At 46.5% G+C, this 21,294-nt stretch overlaps 1 protein-coding gene across 1 annotated transcript in view; it reads right to left on the bottom strand.

Annotated features, from left to right (window-relative positions):
• CPNE4 (copine 4) overlaps nucleotides 1-21,294 on the bottom strand; it is a 1,215,102-nt gene that overhangs the window by 89,791 nt on the left and 1,104,017 nt on the right. The window contains exon 14 of the mRNA XM_069211919.1: nucleotides 1,494-1,627. Coding sequence (XP_069068020.1) covers nucleotides 1,494-1,627 — 134 coding nt within the window. The remainder of the gene's footprint in view (nucleotides 1-1,493; nucleotides 1,628-21,294) is intronic.

The following is a 21,294-nucleotide window of genomic DNA, read 5'->3' as shown; positions in this document are numbered from 1 at the left end:
CCATCTGCCCTTTGTAGGTGGCAAAACTGCCTGCTTTTCGATGAGGGACAGAAATCACACTGCAGGGCAATGTCTGATGGGTCCTGAGACTCCCTTTCCCTGTTTTCAAAGGGCACTCCAAGGGGATGCACTACCTGCGTGCCATTTCATATGTGGAACACAATCAGTGTGCCCCGACAGCTCTTTTGCCTCTGCACCAGCATCTATTACACAGTGGGGCACAGAGGTAAAGCGTTCACATGGGGCCACATCCCCTTGCAATTGAGGGAACACTCTCTTGTAAATGTGCTGGCACTACATGTGCACTGGCACAATGTGAAGTACAATACGGACCATGCAAGTGTCTATGCCCCTTTCTGTAATACCAAAGTGCCCCATGGATACGGAAATTGGGAGCATACACCTGTATTGCTCCCTGGACACATTTCATAATACTGCACTAGCTGTGCTAGTTTGCATAAAGTACCTGAGGGTTTATATTACTTCTTGAAAGTGTCCTCCTTCCTATACATAAGTGTGCACATGTTTCTTCAAAAAAGCAGGACAGAGACACCAGTTAACTATCACAGTCATTGATCAACTGAAGTAAAGGTACTAGATAGGAGGGGCTATTTGCATTTTGTGACTTGGTGCACGTATTAGATCCAGAACCACATTGACACAGCTATATTATTGATATCACTTAGGAATGCAAGAGCCTCATTGATACAAGCACATTTTTATCCATAGAATAGTTTTAGCCAAGAAACCTCACTGATACAAGGGCATTTTTATCAACAGCATAGTTGTAACCTGCAAACCATTTCCTTAAACAGCAGAAAAACACATTGGAGAGCTGAAGCAGCATTCTCATGATGCTGGAGACATAACATGCAGGAAGGTGTTGAGAAGCCAGGCTTTTCCTGCCACATTCCTAGGATCTGGAACTCACTCTTCAACCAGATATGACAATATTCCACACCCCTGCCTTATGGAAGGAACTGAAGACCCTGCCCATCAAGCAACACTTCATTCATGAATAACCCTCTAGATGACAAAACTCAGCTGGTAATTCATCCTTTCCCTGCCTCATTCTCCACCCTTTCACCTCTACTGTACTCTTCCTATAACCCATCCTTTATATTGTGCTGTGTTGTTTCTAGCTCGGTTTACACTATATAAACCCCTTCTGTATAGATTCATAAATACTTATACTGCAGTTCCAAATTGTGACTAAATCGAATATGGACAGATAAAAGTAGCAATGGGTAACCGTGTTCATCAGTCTTGTATTTGCACAATGCCATGAACACTGGATTCTCAAATTCATGGCCCACCCTGGCCAACATCCACAAAACACAGCTACTTCCCTGTCTGGGTTCATCGTTTTGTTTGGCAAAAGCAGTATCTGCCTAATCTGATCCCGGTCCAGGCATGCGGATACAATCTGCATTACATTATCTAAACCAAAGGACAATGCACCATACTAAGCTGAGAGAAGCACCTCTCCTTACCGTTGACTCTTTCGTGTTAGTTTCCTCTGAAGCGGACTTGGCTACCTTCTGAATGATTGGTGCTATGTTTGTTGGACCATAAAGTTGCAGCTTTGGAAGACAGTTCTGATAGGCTTCAACAACTCCTTGTATTCCTTCAGAAAGACAGAAGAACACAGATCCAGTAAATTGAAGCATCTTTTATTTACAAAGCCACATATATCATCACTTTACACATTGTCCTGAAATTTTCTTTGTGATCTCATATTTCTGGCTACACACAGGCATCTATCACCACAATATCAGAGGTCACTCGTGTGATATTAGACACTATTTCACCCCTCAATGTCAACATAGGGTTGACTCATTGACTCACTCATCCTTAGCATCTCAACAGCTTCCTATCTACTGTTAATAGGGCAAGGAATGAGCATGGGGGGAAACTACTGAAAATAATGATGATTGCCTTAGGCTTTCATGGTCCCTAAGGCAAGAGGTCACAAGCGCAGTGGCAACTAGGACAATGGGCAACCATTTGGTATTAGCTTCAACCTCTGGTTACCCCTTTGTGATGTTCATAAAACAGCATCTCAGTTTAATTTTCTGAGGTTGTCATTGTGCTCCCTGATTAAAATTTGTTTTCCCATGTTCACCTCCCTTGTCATCATCAATGTTAAATGGGATTTGTCTGCAAAATGAAGGCCATGCTTGCTTGTGGATTTACAAGCAAGTCTTGGTGCATGAACCGTGGCTTATGCTAACAATCTTTTACAGAGATGTATACAATAGTTACTGGACTGTGAGATCTTCTGACATCTGGCTCTTGAGTCTCCTAGAGACATAACTAATTAGTGCAAGGGGCTGTGGAGTTATGACAGCTTGTCTTGAGTGCCCTTGATGTAATTGTTGGCTTCTTGGAATTGGACTGGCTCTTTCCCCATACTAACTAATGACTCTGATAACTTGAAATGACTAGGGGTGCAATTGCCACTACAATATACTGTGAAACAAATATTATCTCCTGAACACAGTGCAAGCCAAGTCAATGTGAGCCCGCTCCATGTCGCGTCTTCAGGATATCTATAATAATAGATTTATGCACAGTGAATACAAACTGGAATCATTCACATAGTCAGTGTTTGTCCATATAAATCAGTAGACATGCATTGTACACTCCTGTCTTAGCACATCACATTATAGACAATAGAGTACCAAAATTAGCTCTTGTAACTGGTCAGACACATTGATGTAGTCACACAGCAGAGTGCTCACACAAACCAATAACACTGAGAAAAGCAAAGGAAAGTTATGAGTAGGTGATCAGCTTAGTGGCTATCAGGCTGATAGTAGTGTGTTGTTTTTGGCTTTTCTGCAGTTTAGTGGAGGCAGTCACTAGTGTGGTAGGGATCATGCTGCCAGTGCTACTGTAGAGAAGGGGTGATAGTAATGTAATTGGATTCAAGCAATCAGTAATGTGATAGCGAATCGACTGTCTATGGTGTCGTTCAGTGGCGGCTGTCACCCAATTGGGGGCTGGGACGGGGGGTGGGTGGAGGTGTCAAAAAAAATAAAAAAACACTTACCTTTGGGGGAGATGCGTTTGTGTCCCCTCTGTCGTCGTCCTCTTGCTGTTTCCGGGTACACAAAGGCTCCCAACCAATCATGACGCTGCTGTCACCAGCAGTGTTATGATTGGTTTGAGCGGCTTGCTTTGCTGCTCAGACTGGGAGTGGGAGCCTGGGCATGTTCTCCACTCTGCTGTGTAATTCAACCGGGTAGAGAACATGCAAAGTGCTCATGTCTGTTTGGCCGGCCCAACACGGCCAGCCAAACAGATATGTGCACTTTGTGGAGCAGATAGCCCTCCTCCGGCCTGCTCCCTCCAGCCCAGCCCAGCCCCTTTTCCCAGGAAAACTAAAATGATAATAATATGGCGTTATTATAATTGTATTTTTCCTTTCCAAACAATCCAGTGGGGTTACACGCCTCCGCCTTAGCGGAGGAGCCGCCCCTGGTATTATTAGAGTAAGATTGTGGGTGTTGCCATGGGTGTTAATGTCAAATGCAGGTCTTTGTAGCATTGGTGACGGATGTTTGGTGACATGAACATAATTCCTGCCTCTTTGGTTTTCCACCCATCAATCCATCGTTGAAAACAGGAGTGGGAGGATGTAGCTGACAATCAGTCTGAAGAAAATGTCAGTTCCTTAAAAGGAAAAATTAGAAGCAGAAAAAAAATCTTGTTCAGGAAGGCAACAGAAGATGGGAAGAAAGAAGGCAAATACCAGGATCACTGGCAGTGAACTGGAGAGAGCAACCCCAGAAGAGCGATGGTGCCATGCGTCATGTGCATGGATGAGGAGGTCTGGAGGCTGCACTCTGAAGTCAAGTCGCATGTTGCAGGGCTCAGGGGGTTTTACTTGAACAAAAAGTGACAGCATAGTTCAGCATAGTGGCCAGAGAGTTGGGTGGAAAGGCACTGCACCACCTTCTTGGACTTTTTTTTGGTAGTTTTTTTTCTGGTAGTGATGACGTTGGAGCTTTGGTGGTTTTGCATTGTCAGACATGAGCTGTTCTTCCAAGAAGCTTGTGCGAGAAAGGCAGAAGAAAAAGAAACATGAAAGTAGTTTTGAGTGTGAGGGAAGTTTTGTGAAGTGGCCAAGTAAAGCACCACCACAGGTGAAAAAGCATAACTGAAGTCAACTGAGATGGCTAGCATGTAAATCCCATAGCCTGTGACTCGAAGTCACATGTGTACCTGTAACGGTAGGTGACGGTTCAAGACGTGTACTGTGGGCTCCTTGGCCACAGTATGTCAGGCCTTCGAAGCCCACCCTATATAACTCTTGATAATGTGTATCCTAATAAATAGTAAGGTGCATTGTGACTCATGGGTATAAAAGTTGAGGGAGCGTAATATTGGCAATGCCCCCTTTTATCTCAACAGCTAGCATGACATGGGAGCAGGTCAGCGGTTCGCAAGGAATCATTACCGAAGGCCCTTGGAAACAAGAGCATTTATCAGCACAGATAGTGCAGTGGAACATGGGGACATATTTAAGAGCCCCTAGAGCCACCTTAGTGCCGCAATCGTGCCATTTTTTTATGCCAAGACGTTGCTAAAGGGGCTTTTTCCACGCGCCATATTTACAAAGTGGCGCAATGCATGAATTGCGCCACTTTGTAAACCCTTGCGCCACATTATGTCCGCACCTGGCATAATGTATGCAAGGGGGGGCGTTCCGGCACTAGAAGACCCGCAAAAATGGCTCAGTGAAATGTAACAGATTTCACTGAGCCATTTTTGGCGCCATTTCTAGTGCCTGTTCAGAGCAGGTGTTAAAATGACTCTCTCATAGAAACCTATGGGCCTCCTTGCTACACTAGCGTCAAACTTTTTGACACTTGTGTAGCACAGCGCCACAGTAGCGTCATAAATGTTTTTGCTACTATGCCATGGTGCGCAGTATTATAAATATAGTGTAACCATGGTGTCATTAGGTGCTGGTAGAGGGCGCAGAAAAAGTGGCGCAACAGCTCTGATGCACCATTTGTTCTTAAATATGGGCCAAGGAGTGGTGTGTGGTGAGGCCCGTGCCTCCCTGGCAGGGGTTTGAATTCCGCCTTAGCAGTTGAAACCTTCTCTTGCTAAGATATTTTACTGTTCTCCGTGGGTGGAAAAAACATACACAATGGTGTAGCTTAAGAGATCCTAGTTTGCTTTAAAGAATCACAAATCATGCTACCTCATTTTTTTAAACTCTGGAAGTGAGGCAGAATTAAGCATATTTTATGAAGGGACGTTATGTGATTTAAGGTGTGCGTGGACCGCAGAGGCAGCTGTGTGGCGACCGCTGTGACTGGAGACCAACTGCACCATTTGCGCGGCATGCAAATGCCACTGCATCTTTAAAAAAAGCGAGCCAGATTGGCAGTGCCAAAATTCAAATTCACAGACGCTTACATTCTTTGAAAACTATTCAAACAACAAAATTCAAAAACAGAATTGCACTGAAACGGTAGTTCCCAACCTTTTAAGTGCTGTGTACCCCCACTTTATCAGTACTGTAACCTGGCGACCCCCCATTGAATCATTATTCGAATCAAGGGATCTCCCACTGAGTCATTACTTGAAGCAGGGGACCTATACATGATTGATGATTTGAATCAGAAAACAATAAACAATACACAAAATATTCAGAAACAAGCATTCCATCAAGCACATACACAAATGACAACACATTTTATTTAATTTCCAAACAAATTAAATAAATAAAGATTTTAATAGTGAGGTTGGAAGTTTTCTAAATTCAGTTGAAACCACACATCCTTACTATATTCTGTTTAATGCAACCACACTGCTCCCACAAATGAATCTGAGGATAATAATGTAATTTTTAGCCTTCAATTTCAAATTCCTTGACATTTACAGTACGTTTTGAAATTTTCAAATGTACATTTAGCCACTTTATTTACATACACTTTATTAATCTGTTAATATTGGTTACGTTTCTAAGCAGTCATGGACCCCATGAGGAGGCTTCGCGGACCCCAAGGGGTTCCCGTACCACAGGTTCAGAACCACTGCACTAAAACAAAGGTTACAAGTGTTTAAAATTTCAGAGTCTTAACTTAGTATAATAATGCCATATAGAAACCCTAATAAACAATTTCCATTATTACTAATAAAACAAAAAGCTCTACTGTTTTTTCAAGCCTCTCCTTTGCAAACAGGCGACACTTGTTGGCATTGCCAGTGCTTGTTTTTCATTAGCCGGAGTTGTTCTTGTGTTGTTTTTTGTTCTCTGTTTTCAAATGCAGATCCATCCTGGCACCAGGCCAGTCCCCTCCACCGCTTTGAACTCCGGATTACCCCCTGGAAGGACCACTCAGCTGCAGTCCTGGGCGGTGAGGCAGGGAAGGCAGCATCCGAAGTGCCCTTCTAAAAGGATTAGGGAAAGCATGACCGGGCGCTGGCGATTATATCCAGCTAAAACCATGAGAAGGCCCCGCTGCTGGGCTTCTAAAAGCCGGGCTCGCTAAGCTCCCAAGAGGACACGAGCTGCGAGTTAAAATGGATCCGTGTCAATTTATATCAACTTCTACAGTGAGACTTCCATCCCCAGCCCCACTCCGAAAGCGGATGCTTATTATTTCACAATCACCTTCGTTGAACACTTTGCAAACACAGAACATCTCAGCTGTGCTCCGCTGTACTGTTTGAACTTCAAAGTCAGTGCTTAATTTGTAAAAGAAAAATAAGTGCCAGGGCCCTCCTCAGGAGACCACTGCAGCTTGCACCACCCATTGCCACTGCAAGTGGCAGTAGCAACACAACTACTAACCACCACACTCCTCCAAGTGTGACAATTCAGACTATCCCTGGCCCCCAGAGTTATGAAAATGGCTTGGGTGGTAGGTATTAGTGATTTTAACCCCTTCGCTGCCAGGCCTTTTCCCCCTCCTGTGCCAGGCCTTTTTTTGCCTATTTGGGGCAGTTCCCGCTTAGGCCCTCCTAACTTTTTGTCCACATAAGCTAACCAAGCCAAATTTGCGTCCTTTTTTTCCAACATCCTAGGGATTCTAGAGGTACCCAGACTTTGTGGGTTCCCCTGAAGGAGGCCAAGAAATTGGCCAAAAAACAGGGAAAATTTCGTTTTTTTCAAAAAAATTGGAAAAAGTGGCTCCAGAAGAAGGCTTGTGGTTTTTCCCCTGAAAATGGCATCAACAAAGGGTTTGCGGTGCTAAACTCAGCAGCTTCCCAGCTTTCAGGAACAGGCAGACTTGAATCAGAAAACCCAATTTTTCAACACACTTTTGGCATTTGACTGGGACATACCCCATTTTTGCATTTTTTTGTGCTTTCAGCCTCCTTCCAGTCAGTGACAGAAATGGGCATGAAACCAATGCTGGATCCCAGAAACCTAAACATTTTTGAAAAGGAGACAAAATTCTGAATTCAGCAAGGGGTCATTTGTGTAGATCCTACAAGGGTTTCCTACAGAAAATAACAACTGAAAAAGAAAAATATTGAAATTGAGGTGAAAAAAACATAAATGTTTCTCTACGTTTTACTCTGTAACTTTTCCCTGCAATGTCAGATTATCGAAAGCAATATACCGTTACGTCTGCTGGACTCCTCTGGTTGCGGGGATATATAGGGCTTGTAGGTTAATCAAGAACCCAAGGAACCCAGAGCCAATAAATGAGCTGCACTTTGCAGTGCGTTTTCATTCTATACCGGGTATACAGCAATTCATTTGCTGAAATATAAAGAGTAAAAAATTGCTATCAAGAAAACCTTTGTATTTCCAAAAAGGGCACAAGATAAGGTGTTGAGGAGCAGTGGTTATTTGCACATCTCTGAATTCCGGGGTGACCATACTAGCATGTGAATTACAGGGCATTTCTCAAATAGATGTCTTTTTTACACACTCTCCTATATTTGGAAGGAAAAAATGTAGAGAAAGACAAGCGGCAATAACACTTGTTTTGCTAATCTATGTTCCCCCAAGTCTCCCGATAAAAATTATACCTCACTTGTGTGGGTAGGCCTAGCGTCCGCGACAGGAAACGCCCCAAAGCGCAACGTGGACACATCCAAATTTTTGAAAGAAAACAGAGGTGTTTTTTGCGAAGTGTCTACCTGTAGATTTTGGCCTCTAGCTCAGCCGGCACCTAGGGAAACCTACCAAACCTGTGCATTTCTGAAAACTAGAGACCTAGAGGAATCTAAGGAGGGGTGACTTGCGGGGCTCGGACCAGGTTCTGTTACCCAGAATCCTTTGCAAACCTCAAAATTTGGCGAAAAAAACACATGTTCCTCAGATTTGTGTGGCAGAAAGTTCTGGAATCTGAGAGGAGCCACAAATTTCCTTCCACCCAGCGTTCCCCCAAGTCTCCCGATAAAAATGATACCTCACTTGTGTGGGTAGGCCTAGCGCCCGCGACAGGAAACGCCCCAAAGCGCAACGTGGACACATCCAAATTTTTGGAAGAAAACAGAGGTGTTTTTTGCGAAGTGCCTACCTGTAGATTTTGGCCTCTAGCTCAGCCAGCACCTAGGGAAACCTACCAAACCTGTGCATTTCTGAAAACTAGAGACCTAGGGGAATCCAAGGAGGGGTGACTTGCGGGGCTCGGACCAGGTTCTGTTACCCAGAATCCTTTGCAAACCTCAAAATTTGGCTAAAAAAACACATGTTCCTCACATTTCTGTGGCAGAAAGTTGTGGAATCTGAGAGGAGCCACAAATTTCCTTCCACCCAGCGTTCCCCCAAGTCTCCCGATAAAAATGATACCTCACTTGTGTGGGTAGGCCTAGAGCCCGCGACAGGAAACGCCCCAAAGCGCAACATGAACACATCCAAATTTTTGGAAGAAAACAGAGGTGTTTTTTGCGAAGTGCCTACCTGTAGATTTTGGCCTCTAGCTCAGCCAGCACATAGGGAAACCTACCAAACCTGTGCATTTCTGAAAACTAGAGACCTAGGGGAATCTAAGGAGGGGTGACTTGCGGGGCTCGGACCAGGTTCTGTTACCCAGAATCCTTTGCAAACCTCAAAATTTGGCTAAAAAAACACATGTTCCTCACATTTCTGTGGCAGAAAGTTCTGGAATCTGAGAGGAGCCACAAATTTCCTTCCACCCAGCGTTCCCCCAAGTCTCCCGATAAAAATGATACCTCACTTGTGTGGGTAGGCCTAGCGCCCGCGGCAGGAAACGCCCCAAAGCGCAACGTGGACACATCCAAATTTTTGGAAGAAAACAGAGGTGTTTTTTGCGAAGTGCCTACCTGTAGGTTTTGGCCTCTAGCTCAGCCGGCACCTAGGGAAACCTACCAAACCTGTGCATTTCTGAAAACTAGAGACCTAGGGGAATCTAAGGAGGGGTGACTTGCGGGGCTCGGACCAGGTTCTGTTACCCAGAATTCTTTGCAAACCTCAAAATTTGGCTAAAAAAACACATGTTCCTCACATTTCTGTGGCAGAAAGTTCTGGAATCTGAGAGGAGCCACAAATTTCCTTCCACTCAGCGTTCCCCCAAGTCTCCCGATAAAAATGATACCTCACTTGTGAAGGTAGGCCTAGCGCCCGCGACAGGAAACGCCCCAAAGCGCAACGTGGACACATCCAAATTTTTGAAAGAAAACAGAGGTGTTTTTTGCGAAGTGCCTACCTGTAGATTTTGGCCTCTAGCTCAGCCGGCACCTAGGGAAACCTACCAAACCTGTGCATTTCTGAAAACTAGAGACCTAGGGGAATCCAAGGAGGGGTGACTTGTGGGGCTCGGACCAGGTTCTGTTACCCAGAATCCTTTGCAAACCTCAAAATTTGGCTAAAAAAACACATGTTCCTCACATTTCTGTGGCAAAAAGTTCTGGAATCTGAGAGGAGCCACAAATTTCCTTCCACCCAGCGTTCCCCCAAGTCTCCCGATAAAAATAATACCTCACTTGTGTGGGTAGGCCTAGCGCCCGCGACAGGAAACGCCCCAAAGCGCAACGTGGACATATCCAAATTTTTGGAAGAAAACAGAGGTGTTTTTTGCGAAGTGCCTACCTGTAGATTTTGGCCTCTAGCTCAGCCAGCACCTAGGGAAACCTACCAAACCTGTGCATTTCTGAAAACTAGAGACCTAGGGGAATCTAAGGAGGGGTGACTTGCGGGGCTCGGACCAGGTTCTGTTACCCAGAATCCTTTGCAAACCTCAAAATTTGGCTAAAAAAACACATGTTCCTCACATTTCTGTGGCAGAAAGTTCTGGAATCTGAGAGGAGCCACAAATTTCCTTCCACCCAGCGTTCCCCCAAGTCTCCCGATAAAAATGATACCTCACTTGTGTGGGTAGGCCTAGCGCCCGCGGCAGGAAACGCCCCAAAGCGCAACGTGGACACATCCAAATTTTTGGAAGAAAACAGAGGTGTTTTTTGCGAAGTGCCTACCTGTAGGTTTTGGCCTCTAGCTCAGCCGGCACCTAGGGAAACCTACCAAACCTGTGCATTTCTGAAAACTAGAGACCTAGGGGAATCTAAGGAGGGGTGACTTGCGGGGCTCGGACCAGGTTCTGTTACCCAGAATCCTTTGCAAACCTCAAAATTTGGCTAAAAAAACACATGTTCCTCACATTTCTGTGGCAAAAAGTTCTGGAATCTGAGAGGAGCCACGAATTTCCTTCCACCCAGCGTTCCCACAAGTCTCCCGATAAAAATAATACCTCACTTGTGTGGGTAGGCCTAGCGCCCGCGACAGGAAACGCCCCAAAGCGCAACGTGGACATATCCAAATTTTTGGAAGAAAACAGAGGTGTTTTTTGCGTAGTGCCTACCTGTAGATTTTGGCCTCTAGCTCAGCCGGCACCTAGGGAAACCTACCAAACCTGTGCATTTCTGAAAACTAGAGACCTAGGGGAATCTAAGGAGGGGTGACTTGCGGGGCTCGGACCAGGTTCTGTTACCCAGAATTCTTTGCAAACCTCAAAATTTGGCTAAAAAAACACATGTTCCTCACATTTCTGTGGCAGAAAGTTCTGGAATCTGAGAGGAGCCACAAATTTCCTTCCACCCAGCGTTCCCCCAAGTCTCCCGATAAAAATGATACCTCACTTGTGTGGGTAGGCCTAGCGCCCGCGACAGGAAACGCCCCAAAGCGCAACGTGGACACATCCAAATTTTTGGAAGAAAACAGAGGTGTTTTTTGCGAAGTGCCTACCTGTAGGTTTTGGCCTCTAGCTCAGCCGGCACCTAGGGAAACCTACCAAATTGGTGCATTTCTGAAAACTAGAGACCTAGGGGAATCTAAGGAGGGGTGACTTGCGGGGCTCGGACCAGGTTCTGTTACCCAGAATTCTTTGCAAACCTCAAAATTTGGCTAAAAAAACACATGTTCCTCACATTTCTGTGGCAGAAAGTTCTGGAATCTGAGAGGAGCCACAAATTTCCTTCCACCCAGCGTTCCCCCAAGTCTCCCGATAAAAATGATACCTCACTTGTGTGGGTAGGCCTAGCGCCCGCGACAGGAAACGCCCCAAAGCGCAACGTGGACACATCCAAATTTTTGGAAGAAAACAGAGGTGTTTTTTGCGAAGTGCCTACCTGTAGATTTTGGCCTCTAGCTCAGCCGGCACCTAGGGAAACCTACCAAACCTGTGCATTTCTGAAAACTAGAGACCTAGGGGAATCCAAGGAGGGGTGACTTGCGGGGCTCGGACCAGGTTCTGTTACCCAGAATCCTTTGCAAACCTCAAAATTTGGCTAAAAAAACACATGTTCCTCACATTTCTGTGGCAAAAAGTTCTGGAATCTGAGAGGAGCCACAAATTTCCTTCCACCCAGCGTTCCCCCAAGTCTCCCGATAAAAATGATACCTCACTTGTGTGGGTAGGCCTAGCGCCCGCGACAGGAAACGCCCCAAAGCGCAACGTGGACACATCCAAATTTTGGGAAGAAAACAGAGGTGTTTTTTGCGAAGTGCCTACCTGTAGGTTTTGGCCTCTAGCTCAGCCGGCACCTAGGGAAACCTACCAAACTTGTGCATTTCTGAAAACTAGAGACCTAGGGGAATCTAAGGAGGGGTGACTTGCGGGGCTCGGACCAGGTTCTGTTACCCAGAATTCTTTGCAAACCTCAAAATTTGACTAAAAAAACACATGTTCCTCACATTTCTGTGGCAGAAAGTTCTGGAATCTGTGAGGAGCCACAAATTTCCTTCCACCCAGCGTTCCCCCAAGTCTCCCGATAAAAATGATACCTCACTTGTGTAGGTAGGCTTAGCGCCCGCGACAGGAAACGCCCCAAAGCTAAACGTGGACACATCCAAATTTTTGAAAGAAAACAGAGGTGTTTTTTGCGAAGTGCCTACCTGTAGATTTTGGCCTCTAGCTCAGCCGGCACCTAGGGAAACCTACCAAACCTGTGCATTTCTGAAAACTAGAGACCTAGGGGAATCTAAGGAGGGGTGACTTGCGGGGCTCGGACCAGGTTCTGTTACCCAGAATCCTTTGCAAACCTCAAAATTTGGCTAAAAAAACACATGTTCCTCACATTTCTGTGGCAGAAAGTTATGGAATCTGAGAGGAGCCACAAATTTCCTTCCACCCAGCGTTCCCCCAAGTCTCCCGATAAAAATGATACCTCACTTGTGTGGATAGGCCTAGCGCCCGCGACAGGAAACGCCCCAAAGCGCAACGTGGACACATCCTAATTTTTGGAAGAAAACAGAGGTGTTTTTTGCGAAGTGCCTACCTGTAGATTTTGGCCTCTAGCTCAGCCAGCACCTAGGGAAACCTACCAAACCTGTGCATTTCTGAAAACTAGAGACCTAGGGGAATCCAAGGAGGGGTGACTTGCGGGGCTCGGACCAGGTTCTGTTACCCAGAATCCTTTGCAAACCTCAAAATTTGGCTAAAAAAACACATGTTCCTCACATTTCTGTGGCAGAAAGTTCTGGAATCTGAGAGGAGCCACAAATTTCCTTCCACCCAGCGTTCCCCCAAGTCTCCCGATAAAAATGATACCTCACTTGTGTGGGTAGGCCTAGCGCCCGCGACAGTAAACGCCCCAAAGCGCAACGTGGACACATCCAAATTTTTGGAGGAAAACAGAGGTGTTTTTTGCGAAGTGCCTACCTGTAGATTTTGGCCTCTAGCTCAGCCAGCACCTAGGGAAACCTACCAAACCTGTGCATTTCTGAAAACTAGAGACCTAGGGGAATCTAAGGAGGGGTGACTTGCGGGGCTCGGACCAGGTTCTGTTACCCAGAATCCTTTGCAAACCTCAAAATTTGGCTAAAAAAACACATGTTCCTCACATTTCTGTGGCAGAAAGTTCTGGAATCTGAGAGGAGCCACAAATTTCCTTCCACCCAGCGTTCCCCCAAGTCTCCCGATAAAAATGATACCTCACTTGTGTGGGTAGGCCTAGCGCCCGCGACAGGAAACGCCCCAAAGCGCAACGTGGACACATCCAAATTTTTGGAAGAAAACAGAGGTGTTTTTTGCGAAGTGCCTACCTGTAGGTTTTGGCCTCTAGCTCAGCCGGCACCTAGGGAAACCTACCAAATCGGTGCATTTCTGAAAACTAGAGACCTAGGGGAATCTAAGGAGGGGTGACTTGCGGGGCTCGGACCAGGTTCTGTTACCCAGAATTCTTTGCAAACCTCAAAATTTGGCTAAAAAAACACATGTTCCTCACATTTCTGTGGCAGAAAGTTCTGGAATCTGAGAGGAGCTACAAATTTCCTTCCACCCAGCGTTCCCCCAAGTCTCCCGATAAAAATGATACCTCACTTGTGTGGGTAGGCCTAGCGCCCGCGACAGGAAACGCCCCAAAGCGCAACGTGGACACATCCACATTTTTGGAAGAAAACAGAGGTGTTTTTTGCGAAGTGCCTACCTGTAGATTTTGGCCTCTAGCTCAGCCGGCACCTAGGGAAACCTACCAAACCTGTGCATTTCTGAAAACTAGAGACCTAGGGGAATCCAAGGAGGGGTGACTTGTGGGGCTCGGACCAGGTTCTGTTACCCAGAATCCTTTGCAAACCCCAAAATTTGGCTAAAAAAACACATGTTCCTCACATTTCTGTGGCTGAAAGTTCTGGAATCTGAGAGGAGCCACAAATTTCCTTCCACCCAGCGTTCCCCCAAGTCTCCCGATAAAAATGATACCTCACTTGTGTGGGTAGGCCTAGCGCCCGCGACAGGAAACGCCCCAAAGCGCAACGTGGACACATCCAAATTTTTGGAAGAAAACAGAGGTGTTTTTTGCGAAGTGCCTACCTGTAGATTTTGGCCTCTAGCTCAGCCGGCACCTAGGGAAACCTACCAAACCTGTGCATTTCTGAAAACTAGAGACCTAGGGGAATCCAAGGAGGGGTGACTTGCGGGGCTCGGACCAGGTTCTGTTACCCAGAATCCTTTCCAAACCTCAAAATTTGGCTAAAAAAAACACATGTTCCTCACATTTCTGTGGCAAAAAGTTCTGGAATCTGAGAGGAGCCACAAATTTCCTTCCACCCAGCGTTCCCCCAAGTCTCCCGATAAAAATGATACCTCACTTGTGTGGGTAGGCCTAGCGCCCGCGACAGGAAACGCCCCAAAGCGCAACGTGGACACATCCAAATTTTTGAAAGAAAACAGAGGTGTTTTTTGCGAAGTGCCTACCTGTAGATTTTGGCCTCTAGCTCAGCCGCGCACCTAGGGAAACCTACCAAACCTGTGCATTTCTGAAAACTAGAGACCTAGGGGAATCTAAGGAGGGGTGACTTGCGGGGCTCGGACCAGGTTCTGTTACCCAGAATCCTTTGCAAACCTCAAAATTTGGCTAAAAAAACACATGTTCCTCACATTTCTGTGGCAGAAAGTTATGGAATCTGAGAGGAGCCACAAATTTCCTTCCACCCAGCGTTCCCCCAAGTCTCCCGATAAAAATGATACCTCACTTGTGTGGATAGGCCTAGCGCCCGCGACAGGAAACGCCCCAAAGCGCAACGTGGACACATCCAAATTTTTGGAAGAAAACAGAGGTGTTTTTTGCGAAGTGCCTACATGTAGATTTTGGCCTCTAGCTCAGCCGGCACCTAGGGAAACCTACCAAACCTGTGCATTTCTGAAAACTAGAGACCTAGGGGAATCCAAGGAGGGGTGACTTGCGGGGCTCGGACCAGGTTCTGTTACCCAGAATCCTTTGCAAACCTCAAAATTTGGCTAAAAAAACACATGTTCCTCACATTTCTGTGGCAGAAAGTTATGGAATCTGAGAGGAGCTACAAATTTCCTTCCACCCAGCGTTCCCCCAAGTCTCCCGATAAAAATGATACCTCACTTGTGTGGGTAGGCCTAGCGCCCGCGACAGGAAACGCCCCAAAGCGCAACGTGGACACATCCAAATTTTTGAAAGAAAATAGAGGTGTTTTTTGCGAAGTGCCTACCTGTAGATTTTGGCCTCTAGCTCAGCCGGCACCTAGGGAAACCTACCAAACCTGTGCATTTCTGAAAACTAGAGACCTAGGGGAATCTAAGGAGGAGTGACTTGCGGGGCTCGGACCAGGTTCTGTTACCCAGAATCCTTTGCAAACCTCAAAATTTGGCTAAAAAAACACATGTTCCTCACATTTCTGTGGCAAAAAGTTCTGGAATCTGAGAGGAGCCACAAATTTCCTTCCACCCAGCATTCCCCCAAGTCTCCCGATAAAAATGATACCTCACTTGTGTGGGTAGGCCTAGCGCCCACGACAGGAAACGCCCCAAAGCGCAACGTGGACACATCCAAATTTTTGGAAGAAAACAGAGGTGTTTTTTGCGAAGTGCCTACCTGTAGATTTTGGCCTCTAGCTCAGCCAGCACCTAGGGAAACCTACCAAACCTGCGCATTTCTGAAAACTAGAGACCTAGGGGAATCTAAGGAGGGGTGACTTGCGGGGCTCGGCCCAGGTTCTGTTACCCAGAATCCTTTGCAAACCTCAAAATTTGGCTAAAAAAACACATGTTCCTCACATTTCTGTGGCAGAAAGTTCTGGAATCTGAGAGGAGCCACAAATTTCCTTCCACCCAGCGTTCCCCCAAGTCTCCCGATAAAAATGATACCTCACTTGTGTGGGTAGGCCTAACGCCTGCGACAGGAAACGCCCCAAAGCGCAACGTGGACACATCCAAATTTTTGGAAGAAAACAGAGGTGTTTTTTGCGAAGTGGCCTACCTGTAGATTTTGGCCTCTAGCTCAGCCGGCACCTAGGGAAACCTACCAAACCTGTGCATTTCTGAAAACTAGAGACCTAGGGGAATCCAAGATGGGGTGACTTGCGAGGCTCGGACCAGGTTCTGTTACCCAGAATCCTTTGCAAACCTCAAAATTTGGCAAAAAAAAAACACATGTTTCCTCACATTTCTATGGCAAAAAGTTCTGGAATCTGAGAGGAGCCACAAATTTCCTTCCAACCAGCGTTGCCCCAAGTCTCCCGATAAAAATTATACCTCACTTGTGTGGGTAGGCCTAGCGCCCGCGACAGGAAACGCCCCAAAGCGCAACGTGGACACATCTAAATTTTTGGAAGAAAACAGAGGTGTTTTTTGCGAAGTGCCTACCTGTAGATTTTGGCCTCTAGCTCAGCCGGCACCTGGGGAAACCTACCAAACCTGTGCATTTCTGAAAACTAGAGACCTAGGGGAATCTAAGGAGGGGTGACTTGCGGGGCTCGGACAAGGTTCTGTTACCCAGAATCCTTTGCAAAACCTCAACATTTGGCTAAAAAAAAACACATGTTCCTCACATTTCTGTGGCAAAAAGTTCTGGAATCTGAGAGGAGCCACTAATTTCCTTCCACCCAGCTTTTCCCCAAGTCTCCCGATAAAAATCATACCTCACTTGTGTGGGTAGGCCTAGCGCCCGCGACAGGAAACGCCCCAAACGCAACGTGGACACATCCAAATTTTTGGAAGAAAACAGAGGTGTTTTTTGCATAGTGCCTACCTGTAGATTTTGGCCTCTAGCTCAGTCGGCACCTAGGGAAACCTACCAAACCTGTGCATTTCTGAAAACTAGAGACCTAGGGGAATCTAAGGAGGGGTGACTTGTGGGGCTCGGACCAGGTTCTGTTACCCAGAATTCTTTGCAAACCTCAAAATTTTGGCTAAAAAAACACATGTTCCTCACATTTCTGTGGCAGAAAGTTCTGGATTCTGAGAGGAGCCACAAATTTCCTTCCACCCAGCGTTCCCCCAAGTCTTCCGATAAAAATGATACCTCACTTGTGTAGTTAGGCCTAGCGCCCGCGACAGGAAACGCCCCAAAGCGCAACGTGGACACATCCAAAATTTTTGGAAGAAAACAGAGATGTTTTTTGCGAAATGCCCACCTGTAGATTTTGGCCTCTAGCTCAGCCGGCACCTAGGGAAACCTACCAAACCTGTGCATTTCTGAAAACTAGAGACCTAGGGGAATCCAAGATGGGGTGACTTGCAGGGCTCGGACCAGGTTCTGTTACCCAGAATCCTTTGCAAACCTCAAAATTTGGCTAAAAAAACACATGTTCCTCACATTTCTGTGGCAAAAAAGTTCTGGAATCTGAGAGGAGCCACAAATTTCCTTCCACCCAGCGTTCCCCCAAGTCTCCCGATAAAAATGATACCTCACTTTGTGTGGGTAGGTCTAGCGCCCGCGACAGGAAAACGCCCCAAAGCGCAACGTGGACACATCCAAATTTTTGGAAGAAAACAGAGGTGTTTTTTGCGAAGTGCCTACCTGTAGATTTTTGGCCTCTAGCTCAGCCGGCACCTAGGGAAACCTACCAAACCTGTGCATTTCTGAAAACTAGAGACCTAGGGGAATCTAAGGAGGGGTGACTTGCGGGCTCGGACCAGGTTCTGTTACCCAGAATTCTTTGCAAACCTCAAAATTTGGCTAAAAAAACACATGTTCCTCACATTTCTGTGGCAGAAAGTTCTGGAATCTGAGAGGAGCCACAAATTTCCTTCCACCCAGCGTTCCCCCAAGTCTCCCGATAAAAATGATACCTCACTTGTGTAGGTAGGCCTAGCGCCCGTGACAGGAAACGCCCCAAAGCGCAACGTGGACACATCCAAATTTTTGAAAGAAAATAGAGGTGTTTTTTGCGAAGTGCCTACCTGTAGATTTTGGCCTCTAGCTCAGCCGGCACCTAGGGAAACCTACCAAACCTGTGCATTTCTGAAAACTAGAGACCTAGGGGAAATCTAAGGAGGAGTGACTTGCGGGGCTCGGACCAGGTTCTGTTACCCAGAATCCTTTGCAAACCTCAAAATTTGGCTAAAAAAAACACATGTTCCTCACATTTCTGTGGCAAAAAGTTCTGGAATCTGAGAGGAGCCACAAATTTCCTTCCACCCAGCATTCCCCCAAGTCTCCCGATAAAAATGATACCTCACTTGTGTGGGTAGGCCTAGCGCCCACGACAGGAAACGCCCCAAAGCGCAACGTGGACACATCCAAATTTTTGGAAGAAAACAGAGGTGTTTTTTGCGAAGTGCCTACCTGTAGATTTTGGCCTCTAGCTCAGCCAGCACCTAGGGAAACCTACCAAACCTGCGCATTTCTGAAAACTAGAGACCTAGGGGAATCTAAGGAGGGGTGACTTGCGGGGCTCGGCCCAGGTTCTGTTACCCAGAATCCTTTGCAAACCTCAAATTTGGCTAAAAAAACACATGTTCCTCACATTTCTGTGGCAAAAAGTTCTGGAATCTGAGAGGAGCCACAAATTTCCTTCCACCCAGCGTTCCCCCAAGTCTCCCGATAAAAATGATACCTCACTTGTGTGGGTAGGTCTAGCGCCCGCGACAGGAAACGCCCCAAAGCGCAACGTGGACACATCCAAATTTTTGGAAGAAAACAGAGGTGTTTTTTTGCGAAGTGCCTACCTGTAGATTTTGGCCTCTAGCTCAGCCGGCACCTAGGGAAACCTACCAAACCTGTGCATTTCTGAAAACTAGAGACCTAGGGGAATCTAAGGAGGGGTGACTTGCGGGGCTCGGACCAGGTTCTGTTACCCAGAATTCTTTGCAAACCTCAAAATTTGGCTAAAAAAAACACATGTTCCTCACATTTCTGTGGCAGAAAGTTCTGGAATCTGAGAGGAGCCACAAATTTCCTTCCACCCAGCGTTCCCCCAAGTCTCCCGATAAAAATGATACCTCACTTGTGTAGGTAGGCCTAGCGCCCGCGACAGGAAACGCCCCAAAGCGCAACGTGGACACATCCAAATTTTTGAAAGAAAATAGAGGTGTTTTTTGCGAAGTGCCTACCTGTAGATTTTGGCCTCTAGCTCAGCCGGCACCTAGGGAAACCTACCAAACCTGTGCATTTCTGAAAACTAGAGACCTAGGGGAATCTAAGGAGGAGTGACTTGCGGGGCTCGGACCAGGTTCTGTTACCCAGAATCCTTTGCAAACCTCAAAATTTGGCTAAAAAAACACATGTTCCTCACATTTCTGTGGCAAAAAGTTCTGGAATCTGAGAGGAGCCACAAATTTCCTTCCACCCAGCATTCCCCCAAGTCTCCCGATAAAAATGATACCTCACTTGTGTGGGTAGGCCTAGCGCCCACGACAGGAAACGCCCCAAAGCGCAACGTGGACACATCCAAATTTTTGGAAGAAAAACAGAGGTGTTTTTTGCGAAGTGCCTACCTGTAGATTTTGGCCTCTAGCTCAGCCAGCACCTAGGGAAACCTACCAAACCTGCGCATTTCTGAAAACTAGAGACCTAGGGGAATCTAAGGAGGGGTGACTTGCGGGGCTCGGCCCAGGTTCTGTTACCCAGAATCCTTTGCAAAACCTCAAAATTTGGCTAAAAAAACACATGTTCCTCACATTTCTGTGGCAGAAAGTTCTGGAATCTGAGAGGAGCCACAAATTTCCTTCCACCCAGCGTTCCCCCAAGTCTCCCGATAAAAATGATACCTCACTTGTGTGGGTAGGCCTAACGCCTGCGACAGGAAACGCCCCAAAGCGCAACGTGGACACATCCAAATTTTTGGAAGAAAAACAGAGGTGTTTTTTGCGAAGTGCCTACCTGTAGATTTTGGCCTCTAGCTCAGCCGGCACCTAGGGAAACCTACCAAACCTGTGCATTTCTGAAAACTAGAGACCTAGGGGAATCCAAGATGGGGTGACTTGCGAGGCTCGGACCAGGTTCTGTTACCCAGAATCCTTTGCAAACCTCAAAATTTGGCAAAAAAAAACACATGTTCCTCACATTTCTATGGCAAAAAGTTCTGGAATCTGAGAGGAGCCACAAATTTCCTTCCAACCAGCGTTGCCCCAAGTCTCCCGATAAAAATTATACCTCACTTGTGTGGGTAGGCCTAGCGCCCGCGACAGGAAACGCCCCAAAGCGCAACGTGGACACATCTAAATTTTTGGAAGAAAACAGAGGTGTTTTTTTGCGAAGTGCCTACCTGTAGATTTTGGCCTCTAGCTCAGCCGGCACCTGGGGAAACCTACCAAACCTGTGCATTTCTGAAAACTAGAGACCTAGGGGAATCTAAGGAGGGGTGACTTGCGGGGCTCGGACAAGGTTCTGTTACCCAGAATCCTTTGCAAACCTCAAAATTTGGCTAAAAAAAAACACATGTTCCTCACATTTCTGTGGCAAAAAGTTCTGGAATCTGAGAGGAGCCACTAATTTCCTTCCACCCAGCTTTTCCCCAAGTCTCCCGATAAAAATCATACCTCACTTGTGTGGGTAGGCCTAGCGCCCGCGACAGGAAACGCCCCAAACGCAACGTGGACACATCCAAATTTTTGGAAGAAAACAGAGGTGTTTTTTGCATAGTGCCTACCTGTAGATTTTGGCCTCTAGCTTCAGTCGGCACCTAGGGAAACCTACCAAACCTGTGCATTTCTGAAAACTAGAGACCTAGGGGAATCTAAGGAGGGGTGACTTGTGGGGCTCGGACCAGGTTTCTGTTACCCAGAATTCTTTGCAAACCTCAAAAATTTGGCTAAAAAAACACATGTTCCTCACATTTCTGTGGCAGAAAGTTCTGGATTCTGAGAGGAGCCACAAATTTCCTTCCACCCAGCGTTCCCCCAAGTCTTCCGATAAAAATGATACCTCACTTGTGTAGTTAGGCCTAGCGCCCGCGACAGGAAACGCCCCAAAGCGCAACGTGGACACATCCAAATTTTTGGAAGAAAACAGAGATGTTTTTTGCGAAATGCCCACCTGTAGATTTTGGCCTCTTGCTCAGCCGGCACCTAGGGAAACCTACCAAACCTGTGCATTTCTGAAAACTAGAGACCTAGGGGAATCCAAGATGGGGTGACTTGCAGGGCTCGGACCAGGTTCTGTTAC

The sequence above is a fragment of the Pleurodeles waltl genome, chromosome 10 (assembly GCF_031143425.1).
Source record: "Pleurodeles waltl isolate 20211129_DDA chromosome 10, aPleWal1.hap1.20221129, whole genome shotgun sequence".
Taxonomy (NCBI): Eukaryota; Metazoa; Chordata; class Amphibia; order Caudata; family Salamandridae; genus Pleurodeles; species Pleurodeles waltl.
This window is presented reverse-complemented; position numbering and strand designations above follow the sequence as displayed.